The sequence below is a fragment of the Panthera leo genome, chromosome A3, assembly GCF_018350215.1.
Source record: "Panthera leo isolate Ple1 chromosome A3, P.leo_Ple1_pat1.1, whole genome shotgun sequence".
NCBI lineage: Eukaryota > Metazoa > Chordata > Mammalia > Carnivora > Felidae > Panthera > Panthera leo.
The window spans coordinates 88,628,943-88,644,254 of NC_056681.1; the positions used below are offsets into that span (position 1 = coordinate 88,628,943).

The window sequence follows — 15,312 nt, forward strand, 5'->3', positions numbered from 1 at the left end:
TCACCCACTCCCTCCACCCTCAGCCTCTGGCAATCACCAATCTGTTCTCTCTTTCTATGAGCTTGTGGTTTATTGTCATTTGCTTGTTTTAGATTCCACATATAAGGGAGATCATACAGTGTTTGTCTTTGTCTGACTTATTTTACATAGCATAATGCTTTCAAGGTCCACCCATGTTGTTACAAATAGTAAGATTTCATTCTTTCTAATGGCTGAAAAATGTTCTTCTTTACTCATTCCATCCGTCAGTAGATATTTAGATTGTTTCCATATCTTGGTTATTGTAAATAATGCTGCAGTGAACACGGGGGTGCAGATATCTTTTTGAGTTAGTGCTTTTGTTTTCTTTGGACAAACACCCAGAAGTAGAATTGCTGAATCCTATGGTAGTTATGTTTTAATTTTTTTTTGAGGAACTTCCATACTGCTTTCCATACTGGCTGCACCAATTTATATTCCAACAGGAAATGAGGGTTCCCTTTTTTCTACATCCTTGACAACACTTGGTATTTCTTGTCTTTTTGATAACAGCCATTCTAAAAGGTATGAGGTGATATCTCACTGTGGTTTTGATTTCCATTTCCCTGATTAGTGATGTTGAGTATCTTTTTGTGTATCCGTTGGCCATCTGTATGTCTTCTTTGGAAAAATGTCCATCCAGATCCTTTGCCCATTTTTTAAAAACTTTTTCTTTTATTTTTTTTTATTTTTCTATTTTAGAGAAAGAGAGAGAGAGAGAGAGAGAGAGAGTGCACGAGTGGCAGAAGGAGAGAGAGAGATAGAATCTTAAGCAGGCTCCACACTCAGTGCAGAGCCCGATGCAGGCTTTGATCCCATGACCCTGGGATCATGACCTGAGCCAAAATCAAGAGTTGGACACTCAACCAACTGAGCCACGTAGGCACCCTTCCTCTGCCCATTTTTAAATTGGTTTGGGGATTTTATTGCTATAGAGTTGTATAAATTCTTTATAAATTTTGGATATTAACCCCTTACTGGGTATATAATTTGCAAATATTTTCTCCCATTCCGTAGGTTGCCTTATCACTTTGTTGAAGGTTTCCTCTGCTGTGCAGAAGCTTTGTAGCTTGAGGTATTCCTACTTGTTTATTTTTGTTTTAATTGCCTTTGCTTTTGGTGATGAATTAAAAAAATCATTGCAAAAACTGATGTCAAAGTTCACTCAACTATGTTTTCTTCTAGGTGTTTTACGGTTTCAGGTCTTATGTTCAAGTCTTTAGTCCATTTTGAGTTAATATTTGTGTATGGTGTAAGACAGTGGTCCAGTTTTACCCTTGTGCATGTAGCTGTCCAGCTTTCCCAACATTATTAATTAAAGATACTTTCCCCATTGTATATTCTTGGCTCCTTTGTTGTAAATTAATTGGCCATATATGCAGGGGCTTACTTCTGGGCTCTCTATTCTGTTCCATTGATCTATGTGCCTGTTTTTATACCAGTGCAATCCTGTTTTTATTAGCATAGCATTGTAATAAATTTGAAATTAGAACATTTTAAGCTATAATAAAATACAACACATTAAGAGTTTTTTATTATCATCCATGATGAAGATAAGCATATTTCTGGCATGAAGAATGAGGCCATGTTACATGTTGAACACTTTAATCACTTTCATTCAACCTTCCTCACTTTCTCACCAGGAGTTACTTGTAAACTGCTCTGGATGTCAATCCTAGAAAGATTTCAATATCTTGAAATGGTTTCAGAGTTTGAATTGACATTCTGGCCTAATTTTGGAGCTCCACTAGTAGGCCACATATGTCTCAGAGGGATACAACAAGGCTGAAATTCTGGATGAACTCCAAGGATGGATTTTCATTGAGAAAATGGCCCCCATTTGGGAATAGAAATAGAAAGGCAACACCTGACACCTGACACGGGTGCTCACCAGCGTTGGAAGAATATGATCAAGTGTTTCATCTGAGAAGTCATCTCCTGTTGAAGCAGTAAGAATAATTTATCAGGTGAGGAGCTATTTTCCTTCCTGGCACGAAGCATCTAGCTGCACAATGCTCTTCCTAGGTAGCCTTTCCTCACGGTTCTCACTAGAGAAGACCTCACGCACTAGGTACGGGAGACTACCAGTGAGCCTATCCTTTCCCCTATCGAGTCCTGCCTTCCCCAGGGCTGTGACTCCTGCACTTCATTTAATGAGATTAAAGTGAAAATTAAGAGCACATGGTGGGAGAAAAATGATGAGTACTATTTATTTAAGGGAGTTTGAGGATAAATATTATTCAGAAACTCCATCTAATTCCATTTACTTCAGAAATGCCACAAACAATATTAGGTCAACGCATTCAGCAAGCAGTTACGAAAGCATTATATGTAATAGGACTATGTTACCCCCTGGGGGAGGGGGAAATCAAGGATAAATAAAACAGGGTTCCTGCCCTTGGTGAACACAGAATCTAATGGAGAAGGGAGATGATTAAACAAGTAATTATAAGAGAATTAGTAATGAAGGGACATACAAAATGTCAGAGACCCAAAGGGGGAACAATTAAATCTGTCTGAGGAGGTTGGGAAGAATTTATAAAGGAGATGACATTTGAGCCAAGCTGTGAGGGAAGGGAAGGAGTTTGTCACTCTACCAAGAGAGCACACTGTATGATAGGCAGAAGGGGCCTAAAGCTTACCCAGTTTTGGAACCAGGGAGGTGTGGAAACTGGGGAAGAGTTTCCACATGGGGAAGAGTGACAGGAAAAGGAGACCAGAAAGACAAGCAGGCATCAGAATTGCTTTGCTAAGGGTCTGTCCTTTGTTCTTCAGGCAACAGGGAGCTTTCAGGCTTTGTAAGCAGGCAAATGACAGGATCATAATTGTGTTTTAAAGAAATAGCAGGTGGCAGAACGAAGAAAAGAAATAAAAGATCCTCCATGGCAGAGACATAAAACAGAGCAAGAGACGGAGGAAGAATAAAATAGAGTTTCATACTTAACAGAAAGAACCATGAACATATCCACTCCTGTGCTGCTTCCCCCAAACCTATCACTACCTCCCACCAATGAAATTAACTGTCTCCTTTCACTATCACTTCATCAAGGGGGCAGTGCTTCTCCACAAAGATAGAAAGATAGATATGGGACGTTGGTATCCCAGAGAAATCACATGGAAAACCACCTTCTCTCTTTTAATGAGTTCTATCAGACGTGAGAAGGGAAGGTAAAATTAACAGCATCATATGGAACTCTAACCATACTTGGATTTAGAGCAGACAAGCACGCATGGACAAATACACACACACAGACACACACACCGGCATGACCACCACCACACTGCACCACATGCACAAATGCTGTGGTGACAAATGATAAGCAGTATATGCCCTGAAGTCAATAATTACATATCCCATATTACGTATACATATTATGTATACATAATATACATATCATAACACGTATTCACTTTTAATGACATCATCAACTTACTATGGTCTGAGGTAGCTCTTTTTAATATAGTCTTGGTGTACCAGTAGCTTCCGAGAACCACTTTGTCCTCACAGTCTCTCCAAGTCTCCTGTGATCTGACATCACTGAATAGCACAGACTATACAAGTAGTAGCTCATAAAGAGGTCATACCATTGCATAGAAAACCTGCTGCTCACCTCGACCAGGCCCAAAGCATAGAGCTCTGGGGAGAATTTGGGAGGCCTCTCTATGATTGATGTTTGGCTTAGATGAACATCTCATTCTACAGATTAAGTCTCTAGAGTGTATTTTTTAGCACTGTCCAGAAAATAGAGAAGTTATACCTTTACTTTGCCAGCCAATAGAAGGCTAATTTGCTCTTTTTTCTGTAGTTAACACTGAGATGAAATAATAATTTGAATACTTTTTATTCTTAGCATGGGATTAAATTTCTCCAGATGACCACAATTTTCACAGACACCATGCATAGCAAATCTCAAATGTTTTGTCATAGAATGCTTTTAGAAAAAATAAATACCCCAAACAAAAGAAAGAAAATCAGCTCCTACTGACTTATTATAACAACAATAACCGAAAAGGCAAGAATCATCACCTCTAATGGCACAGCCATACCTCCCTCCTCCGAAGTCATGCAATAGCATGCTTACATGCTATTGAATTTGGCACTTAAATCATATGCTGCTTCTTCCGGATAGTTAACTTTTTAGAAGTATCAGTCTCACCTTTCTTATTAGATTGTAATAAGCTAAATTTAAATGATGGATACATCAAATTGGATTGCAAAAAACATACCACAGGACATGGCAGTGAGAACTGAAAATTGGACGCTGGTAAAGTCATACCCTCACTGAAGTTCATGAGCCACTCAGTATTTTTCATGTGTACAAAAAAAGAAAACAGTGTGGAAGAAAAGAATAAGGTACCCTCTAGTACCTATTAAGTTAACCAAAACACTTAAAATTTACATTTTATAGACTCACTGTTGGTGAGGCTAATGTCAAACTAGTGCACGAACACACTGCTAGGGTTCTGTAAGTTGGTATAACCCTTTGTTGTAGGAACCAGCAATACACTGAAAAGCCATACAAATGTTTTTATAACTCTTGTATAAATAAATTACTTTTAGAAGTAATTCAGATAAAAAAAAATCCTCAAAGTATGAGTATATATCTTACGACTTCAGTGTAAAAACAAAACATTAGACATAACTTCTAAGTTCAAAAATAATAATGGCTAATGATAGAATATAAAACTGATGACCCCTTCATAAGAAAGACTCTAAACAGATTAAGAATTCAAAGACACTTGCTCAACTGATGAAGGACATTAAAAACTTACACTTATCATTATATTTAATGGTGAAAACTGAATACTTCCCCAGTAAGATCAGGAACAAGGCAAGGATATCTGTTCTCAGTACTTCTATTTGACATTGTGGTGGGGGTCCCAGTGCAATCAGGCAAGAAATAAAAGGCATCTAGTTTGGACAGGGAGAAGTAAAACTGTATTCAAAGATGTCATAAATGTCTACCTAGAGAATGCCCCCAAATGTATAAAATACCACTAGATCTAATAAGTGAGTTTAACAAGTTTGAAATTCAAGGTCAACATACAAATCCCAATCCCAATTGTTTCAATACACTAGCAATGAACAATTAAAAACTGGCATTAAAAGAACAACACCATTTACAATGAACATGAAATACTTTGAGATAAATCTTACAAAACACACGCAAAGTTCGCTGAAAAATACAAAGCACCTATGAGAGAAACCAAAGACATGAGTAAATGGAGAGATTGACTATATATGTGGATTAGAAGATTCAATAGTGCCAGAATGTCCATTCTCAAACTGATCTAAGAATCCAGCAAAATCCTAGTCAAAATTCCAGCAAGCTTTTTGTAGGAATTGACAAGTCGATTCTAAAATATCTACATAAAGGACTTAGGATAAACAGAAGAATTTTGAAAAAAAAGATGGAGTTCATAACATACTATCTGATTTCAAGATTAATAGAAAAGTAAGATCATGACACAGTAAAAGGACAGACACAGATCAATGGCACAGAACATAAAGTCCAGAAATAGCACAATACATACATGGTCAATTGACTTTTTATTAAATGTGTCAGGGCAAATCACCAGTGAAAGCATAGTCTTTTGGAATGAGCAGGGCTGGAACAACCATAGGTTCTACATAAAAATTCAAAACATAACCATATCTTATATTATACTGAAAAATTAATTCAAAATATTATCATCAGAGACCTAAATGTAAAACTTAACACTATAATCTTTGGAGAAAACATAGGAGATATCTTTGTAACTTTGGGTTAAGTAAACATTTCTTAAGATAGGACACATAGACTATAAGCAATGAAAAAAAAATGATATCATTATTAACTATGTATTATTAAAATAAAAAATGCAAACTTTTCAGAAGATACTGTTAAGAAAACAAAAAGCCAGACTGGGAGAAAAAAGCTGCCAAACACATAACTGATAATGGACCATTAACCAGAATATAGAAAATTCTTTTACAGCTCAATAATAAGAATTAAAAAAATTTTTTTTAATTAGTTTTCTTTATTTTTGAGAGGCAGAGAGAGACAGAGTGCATGTGGGGGAGGAGCAGAGACAGGGGAGACACAGAATCGGAAGCAGGCTCCAGGCTCTGAGCCGTCAGCACAGAGCCTGATGCGGGGCCCAAATTCACGAACCATGAGATCATGACCTGAGCCGAAGTTGGACGCTCCACTGACTGAGCCATCCAGGCACCCCAATAATAAGAATTATTTTAAAAACTGGACAAAAGACTCAAACAAACACTTCACAAAAGGAGAGAGATGGATGCCAAATAAGTATACAAAATGAAATTCAACATCAATAGCCACTATGGGAATATGCATTAAAACCACCCCAAGATCCTACTACATACCTAATAGGATGGTGCAAATAAAAAAAATCGACAATATCAAATACTAGTCAGGGTAAAGAGCAACTGCAACTCTCATATATTCCTGATGGAAACGGAAAATGGTAAAGGCACTTTGGAAAAGAGCTTGATAGCTTCTTGTAAGTTAAACATATACTTTCTCTATGAACCAATTATCTCGCTCCTAAGTATTTACTCTAGAAAAATAAAAACATATGTCCACACAAAAACCTTTACACAAATGGCTTTATTCATGAAAGCTCCAACTGGGAACAATTCAAATATTCATCAACTGATGAATGAGTAAACAATCCCTAAAATGGAATACCATTCTGCAATAAAAATGAATGGACTACTAATAAATGCAACAATATGGATGAATCTCAAAAGCATTATGCTAAGTGTGAGAGGCCAAAATTAAAAGTATGATTCCATTTATAAGACAAAACTATAGTGTCAGAGATCAGGGCAGTCATTGCCAGGAGCTGGGAATTGGAAGAGGAGACTCATTGCAGAGGCGTAAAGAATTTTCTGAGGATGGAAATATTCTTGGTTTTTGTGGCGGTTATATAATTGCATAAGTTTGTAAAAATTTACAGAGCTGTATATCTAAGAAGGATTAATTTTACTATACGTAAATTATGCCTCAATAAACCAACAGACAAAAGACCGTCACACCAAGCGTTGAAGAATATGTAAACACCTGAGCTCTCGGTCACTGCTGGTAGGTGTGGAATATGGCACAATCACTTTGGAAGAGTCTGACATTTTTAAAAATAAAGTTAAACATACACTTACCACGGACTCAGCAATTCCACTGCATGTACTACCCAAGAGAAATAAAAACATTTATCCACATAAGCACTTGTACATGAATGCTCATAGCAGCCGTGTTCATAGTATTCCAAGACTAGAAACAACAAAATATTAATAAATACAACAGGTGAATGACTAACTAAATTATTATAAATCCATATAGAGAAATCTCACTCATCAATTAAAAAATGAGCTACTGATACATTCAATACCATGGAGGAAGCTCAAAATACTACACTGAATGAAAATAAGAATATAAATTCTAGAATTTTATAGATACAATGTTATTTTACATTTTTTTAGACTTACTTTTTAAAATCAATTTTATTAAGATATAATTTATATACAATAAAAACAAACCTATTTTAAGCATGCAGTTCCATGGGTTTTGATAAATATATACATCTATGTAACTACCACCACCACCAAGAACATTTCTATCATCCCAAGAAGCTCCCTTGTCTTTCTTTCTCATCAGTCCTGTCCCCTTGTTCCCAAGCACTGATCTACTCTCTGTCCCTATAGATTAGTTTGCATTTTCTAGAATGTTATATAAATTTTAGAATTGGATTATCAAATAGTTCCTTTTTATTGATGAGTGATACTTAGGTATATTATAATTTATTTAGTCATTCATTATATTTATGAACTAACGTACTGAAAACAGACCCCGGGCTATAAAAAAAGAAGACTTTATAATAATTTATAAGGCTTAAAATGCTGGAGTAAGCATTAAATAAGATAACATAATCATGTTACTTACTATTTAGTAAGCATATAATCAAAGATAGCGGGAAACTACATCTTAGGTCAAATAATTTGCCATATGTCACAGCTAATAACCCAGGTCTGTCCAATTCCAAACTTCACGCTGTCCTAATGCCCAATACAGGGTTCCTGGAATTTGTGGATATGGGAGAGTCCTACTTTTCCCAATGTTTAAGGGGTTGAGACATAGAAGGGAGACACCAGAAGTTTAAGAGGCCAACCGAGAGTTTTGTCTCTCCACACTTACAGGATTTGGAAAATTGCTAAGTGTTCAGCATTTAGAAGAGATTAACCAGCTCTCTGCTAACCTACTGGGAACAGATCTTAAGTCCCCGGATTGACTAGGATCTTGCCTATGTAACTAGTTTGCCAGAGCCAGTTTTTCCTTTCCACTGGATATTCTTAGCAAATGTTATAGAATAAAATGTGAGAAGGGAACACCAGAAGCTAATCAAGGAAAGTGAACTGTCCTTTCACACCAGTGCTACCAGAAGGGCTTCATGACCAAGTTCAACTTCATTTCACGCATAAGAATCCCTTAGTCATATCATCCTTCTCTCTGGCCATATTCTCAATGAGTCATTTTGCTCTTGAAATCAAGAAAGACTAAGAAAGAAATGATCCTGGTTAATCAAGAAGGAGCTACTTTAAAAATGAGAATCTCACAGATCTGGCTGTTTAGTTGTGTCTGAAATTGGTCCCTTTGCAGCTCCCTGCCTCATGATATGTGCCCTACACAAGGCTCCTTCCTAGGTATACCTATCTCAGGGAGTCAGTCTTTCCTGACTCTGTCTTTGCCTCTGCGACTTGCTCAGTCTGGATTGCCTTCCACTGTAGCTTTCTTTCATTTGGTTCCTATTCCATCTTTGCTTCCCCCTTGAGACTTAACATTTTAGACTATCCTTTTGGTCTCCTACTTTACTGATGTTGTCTGGTTGCCCTTTCCCAGTCAGTCTTATCTCATTTCTTTATGCATTCCTAGGAACCTGCCTAGAAGGAAGGTTTTAATTTTCAGATCAGGGTTGTAGATGCTCTTTTTGGTCCTTGTTCTCCAGGAGCCCAGGCTTGCAACTGTGGCTCCTAGGTAGTGAGTTCTCTTACAGTTAAGGGGGCTTCTTCCTTGGCAAATTGAAATATGCCTCAATTCCCTAAATCTGGACCTTTGTTGTCACTCTCTGCTGCCCTCCAGCGGCTGTCAATAGATGCAGTAGTTACTTAGATTGAGGCCTGGCTCTTTGCCCTTTCCAGGCTCGTAAGTGTTCTCTAGTAGGACACTAAGGCAGTGCAGTTAATGAAGATGAGATGTGTGTTCAGAATCCATCAGGTTTTATTTAATGCTGCCAGTACTCCTGCGACAGACTTTGATACCACTGCTACTTCCAGGGAAATTCATTGGTAATGACTCACTTGACCTTTCTCCCGAAGATGTGATTATCTCAGAAAATCCACAAATTCCACGTGTGTGGGTTTGCATATTCAGCCTGTGTGTTGAGATATGGGAGAAGCCTCCCAAGTTCCTGAGGCTTGGCGTGTTGGGAGATGCAGACAGCGGTGCAGAACTTCACGCTAGCCCAGGCAGCATGCCTCACAGGTTACCTCGGTCAGAGGATCACCAACGCTGTCCGTGAGCAAAGGGAGAAACTACCAGGTGGCTTTCACTACGCTATGCTTATTAGCTCCTCCCACAAGAGCTTGAAATGGAACAAAACTCTAGCCTCTGAACTGACAGACTTGGCTATAAAGCTATCCAGAGTGACACTGGCACGGCGCCCACTTTAAAAGCGGCCATCATGCTATTGGAGCAAAGGGGTAGAAGATAGTTGCAGACTAGACGCACACTTCTGGAGAAAGTATGCCTAGCATACACTGGAAAGGCTGTTGTATGCTCTGGTGGAACCCCTAAGTGGCCCAGCTTTGCCAAGTAGGAAGTGCTAGACAACTCTGTTGAGCGAGCTTTAGATTAGACTTCCTATCTAACCCGAGACTGTGCCAATATGGGTTGATGGCAACAATGGATAATGTTAACCTGGGGTTGGGGCAATCCATGAGTCAAAGGCCAAACGCAATGTATTGTTCATGGGAAAACACATCCAACGTCTGGTGTTTTGTCTCCTACTACCCAAAAGATTATCCACAACTGCTCCTAGCTAGCTAAAGTTCCTTCCACATAACTTCTTTCCACATAACTGCTATTAATACAGCTTAAGGACCCTGACAGGGCCCACAGCACCTGTCATTCACGAGTCAGCATTTCCAGACAAACAAACTGTCTATAAGAGGGAGGGACTTCAAAGAGGCTCAGAAGCTACCACTTTACCAAGTACAAATGGGCAAAGAACCGAGTGTCTCCCACCTACATTCGTGCTAAATGGCTAAGCTTCCTCTCTGAGGAAAAGCAAAGCCCCTGAAAAATACAAAGCGGTGTTCATCAGACCTTTCACCTTCCTTTCATGGACCCCAACTATTCTCCACTGTGAAAAATCAATGAGGAATCTACCTCTTATAAACTATCATGATCTCAATGTGGCTGGCATCCACTACTAATACATGCTCCCTTTTCTCTGATTCCCAACCTCTTGAAACAACTCCATGAGACTTTAAGAAATTAGACTTCTGAATTGCTAAAATGAATAGAAAATGGCCATCCCCACATGCTATGATGTCATTTGGACCGTTAAAATGTCTGTTTTTTTTTTTTTCCCTAGCATTTAAATAACATCTTACATGATTTTCTATACCAAAGAGTTGCACCTGCTCAGATATTATTTCATGAGATCCTGGTCTGGAAAAAAAAATGGATTCTATGTTAAATCAAAACAAACAAACAAACATACAAACAAAAAACCCTGAGACAGAATTTCTGAGTGCATCTCCTTCCCTAGTTGAGAGGTTAGTATGAAGTGAGACAAAGTTTCAGCAGTTCTAGAATAGACTTTCCTCCAATCAACCAAGGACATTGGGTAAATCCCAGAATGTGTTACATATTACTGGCAATTCCTTCTATAAATTTTCCATGGCAGCCCAGTTACATAAGGAAAGATACCTGATTTTCAGTGGCAGCAGCAGCATCTATCTCGGTGGCTGAAGACCTTATCTACCTGTGCCCCATCCTGTGTGTGCTGATCTAGCCTTGGCTTACATGAGGTCATAAGTCTAGCTGGGTGGAGTCTATTCTCAGAAACGTTCCTATCTCTGTTTTTTACAGAACCAGACCAAAGGCATAAGCTTTCCCCAGCTCGGGAACGGGAATCGTTTGCAGTCAGAGATTCCTTTGAGGTTAAAGGTATCGCCCTGGTGCCTGTCAAAATAACATGGGCACAACAATTTTGTCAAAACAACCAGAAAACCCTACTTTCAAAAACCAAAGGACCACCCTCTGAAGCGTTTCAAGATGGCCATCTTATGTATGCCGGGCTGCCAAATCACAGCTACAGGTTCTTTTCTGAAAGCCTGTGTATCGGTGTACAATAGACTTGGGCTGGCCCTGGGGATTTGCAGAAAGCTCTGCGGCTGTCCCTAAAACTGACCGATACAGCATCAATATAAAAAAACATCAAAATCAAGACCAACTGGCAACCCCTTGGATGCAGTTTTTATTCCCAACTATACCAGTAGAGTCACTGTAATAGTGCTAGGGACAGTGTCCAATGAATGAATGAATACTTCTGATTTAGGGAGGTCTATAAAGTTTGCTTGCTTTATCTATGTTAAAACATGGACTAGGGTCTGTAGGAACTTTTAGTACCTCTGTCTCAGCAAAGAGATTTGTGCAGACAGTCTGATATTATTACTTTATCTTCTTCCAACCACCAATGCCTTTGGGATAGGATGACTCTGGATTTCATTTCTGAAATGACATTTAACCACATATACATGCTACCACACCAGTAGTGCAGATGATCTTTTCTAAGATAATGTGCTTAATGGCTTAAACCATTCCTTCTGACCCCTCCATCCACATTAATCATAGTAATGGCATCTTCCAATTCCATGAGTTATCAAGCTCTTTGATTTCTGAACCCTGGTGCAGATGACTCCCAGTTTTACAGGCCACTATTTATTCAAGATCATACACAATCTGAAGGTCAACAGAATATTTCAGGTGAGCACTTGGGAGAGTAGTTCTACCTCCAGCGTTACTGGCCCATATACTTCACTACCAGAGGATCTGAGGATTTACATACCACTCTATTTTCCTCCACCTAGAACATCCTTTCACAAAAACATCCCCCTACCAACTCTCCCCACACCTCTCATTTTCTCCACCATGACTCCTTGGCAACTGCTCAGTAAACATTTAGGAAAACTATAGGCCATCCCCCGCCCCCCACCAAAACCTCCAGGTTACATCCCAGCAAGTTAAAAACCAGTATTAAGAAGTACATGTGGGAAATGACTTTCTTCCTGTTAAATAGGGCTTAACCGTTGTGATGAAATGTAGAAGATTGCCACCTGAGGCCTTTTTAAGATGTGGGCCTGCCTTACCCTGATGCAGCCCTCCTCTGTAGTTTCCTAAAAGTTAGGGGTTGTTTAGACTGGCTAGGGAGAAACATTAAAAAAAGAAATTCTATTGACTATATATCATCTTGTTATGTGCGGTATCAGACAAATTCAGTTTTTCTATCAATTGGTATTCTACTGAGGCTAACACGTAAGTGGTTATTAAGCAAAGTTAAGATTTTTCCACTTGAGCCTAGATCAGTAGAGCAAAGGGGGGATGTTCCTCTTAGTGGGAGTGGTTGTTTATTAGACTTGGGGGCAGAAAAAAGTAGAAAAGTAGGCAATTTGATTCAAAAACCAAAACTTTACTGAACAGAATGAAGACAGGCTGGGAAACAGGAAGGGCAGTTCTGCATAGTTAGTTTCTGAGCTGTTCCCAGGTTTCATACCTGACGGAGCGGACGGTCCTGATTTCACTTTTACGCCTCTAACACGAACATCAGAATTCTTTCAACGTCTCCAAAGAAATATACAACTATTTCTCTTAGGTCCTAGAGTTGTTGTTAAGGCAAGTTAAGTGCCTGCAATGGAAATGCACCGTGTTTACTTTAGTCAGAAGGTTTAGAAATTGGGGAATAACTGGCCTAGAGGGAATGTCACCAGCTCCATCTAAAAAAAGCCGCAGATATCTTGGGATGGCTTTGCTGTTTGAGAGTCGTTGCCAACAAGCTCCATTCAGGAGATCTGATGCAATGTCACAACCTAGTTCATTCAGCTCTATAAAAACTTAGTATATCGGAAGTAAGCAACAGTTGGGGCCAAGGAACAGAAAATAATGTGATGCTACTAAAGAAAAGAATCCACTCAAACCTTTTCCTGTTGGTCAAATATGTACGGTGAACAGCCAGAAATTAAATGAGTAATATAAATAATTAATTATCTAGGGAAGTTACGATTCCCTCACAGTGAATGTAACAGAAATGTGAAATGTTTCAGGGTAGCCTACAATAAGCAGTGTTTGCTGAGAAGGAGAAGGCATAAACAAAACCAAACAAACAAACAAAAAAACAGGTCCATGAGGAAGCTGAATAGTAAAAGTAAGAAACGAAGAAGAGAAAGTAAGAAATGGGGTTTTAAAAAGATTAGTCTAAGACTTAAAAAAAAGGAAAGATAGTCTAGATCCTAGTTAAAACAACTCCATATATGTTTTTAAACAAAACTTAAAACTGGCTATTCTCTATGCTTAAAACACTTTCCTCCCTCACCAATGCCTGGTTTCTATCAGTTGAACTTTCCACGATTTTAATGCAGTTTTTTATAACTACTTAGGCTCCCGAAGACCTCTCCACTCCATGGCCTCTTTCTGCAATTATAGATGCATAGTTTGTATAAAGGTCTTATATCCCAACCGGAGGATAAACTGAAGTTGATTTCCCCGCTCTTTGATTTTGGGCTGGCCCTGTGACCAGCTCTAGCCCATAAGATGTGGTGGGAACGATGGCTTGCCAGTTCCAAGTGTAGACCTTAAGGGGTTTGCATATTTCCCCTCGCTCTCTTGAAACCTACCAATACGCCACGTGATTACGCCTGGGTTAGGCTGCTGGTGGATGAGAGACCACACGGAGCAGAGAAGAGTCAGTCTAGCTAAGACGCCCTAGACCAGGCAGTTCCTAGTGAATCTAGTACCTGACCTCAAGGTGTGAGTGAGCCCCCAGAACCTATCCTAATTGCTAATCTGTAGAAACCTGAGTTAAATAAATGATTCTTCTTTTAAGACAAGGCATTTTGGGTGCTTTGTTATGCAGCAAAACACAACGAAATAATTGAAACATATGTAATAGCTTCATCCTTCCAACGTAATGCTCACTACAGACTGACTTATATTAAAATTAAGTATTTGCTGATCACTTCTTTGCTCCTGGAGGTCAGAGACTGTATGATATTCACTTCTGTATTCCCACAGCACCGGGGTTGTGCTCTGTTCACGGTAGGCACTCAGAGTTTGACAAAATAAGCTGAAATGAAAATCAACGGAAGTTCAAATTCTAATATACATTAGTATTATCTACTGAATGCTTAACAAAAGAAGAAAAACACAAACCAGAGTACTGGTAGAGAATCCAGTCACTACTGAGAATCTGCTATGGACCTTGTATGGTAATTCCCAATGATGGAACATTAAAGGCTGGCAGCTACTAGTACTTGGAGTGCATATGCCACTTCAGGATAGCTAATAAGTGGGCCCTTTAAGTTGTCCTTGCCAAGATCTAACATTAACCCGAAGTTGGATTTTGATAGCGATTCACACACATATTCGAACACATGAATGTGAAGTCATACTGCAATCTTCCTTTTATGGACTTGGGACATTTAGTGGCAAAGATTTTGATTTGCACTGTCTAATTCACATTATCATTAACAGCAGGTTTTCTAAGCCTAGCAGTCTGACAAATGAGATCTGCACGTAAATGTACATTAACTATGAAGTGCTGCACGCATATAAAATATCATGAAAGCTTGTGTAGTCAAGATGTCATTTCACCCTTTTCCTTAAGAAGTAGGAGACTGAGAATAGACAGGACAGGTGGGAAACGATGAATCGTTTTGCTATCCGTATCTAAATTGCGTCCTAATTGAATTTCTATAGCTTTTAAGTGACACTGTGCTATTACACTCTATGCAGAGATGATCTCATCAAATATTCTGTGTTTTGATTATTTTAAAATTATTCACTTGACAGTGTCTGAAACACTCTAAAGCAAGGCAACACAAAAGTACGATCAGAATGAACATGCTCATAAAGCAGTGAGACAGATACAGTCAATGACAGTAAAAGAACACCCTTGCTGCACTGTAACTGTAGTGCTTTGCATGGATGCACACCCCAGAACTTGCCCTAA

The 15,312-nt window shown here is 38.8% G+C and overlaps 1 protein-coding gene across 16 annotated transcripts in view; it reads right to left on the reverse strand.

Moving 5' to 3' along the window:
• EXOC6B (exocyst complex component 6B) overlaps positions 1-15,312 on the reverse strand; it is a 612,462-nt gene that overhangs the window by 134,746 nt on the left and 462,404 nt on the right. Inside the window, exons 22-24 of one of the 16 annotated variants that reach the window (XR_006200773.1) lie at positions 12,862-12,993; positions 11,718-11,819; positions 6,795-7,298 (exon numbers count right to left, since the gene is read on the reverse strand). The exons of 10 other annotated variants lie outside the window; for them this stretch is intronic. Coding sequence is in view for 4 of the 6 variants with exons in the window: in XM_042932670.1 (XP_042788604.1) it covers positions 1,906-1,956 (51 nt within the window). In the remaining 2 variants the exon portion in view is untranslated. Of the gene's footprint in view, positions 1-1,407; positions 1,957-6,794; positions 7,299-8,001; positions 11,820-12,483; positions 12,994-14,232; positions 14,428-15,312 lie in introns of those variants that run through there. 5 more of the 16 variants (XR_006200772.1, XM_042932670.1, XM_042932673.1 and 2 more) reach the window with 5 other exon arrangements.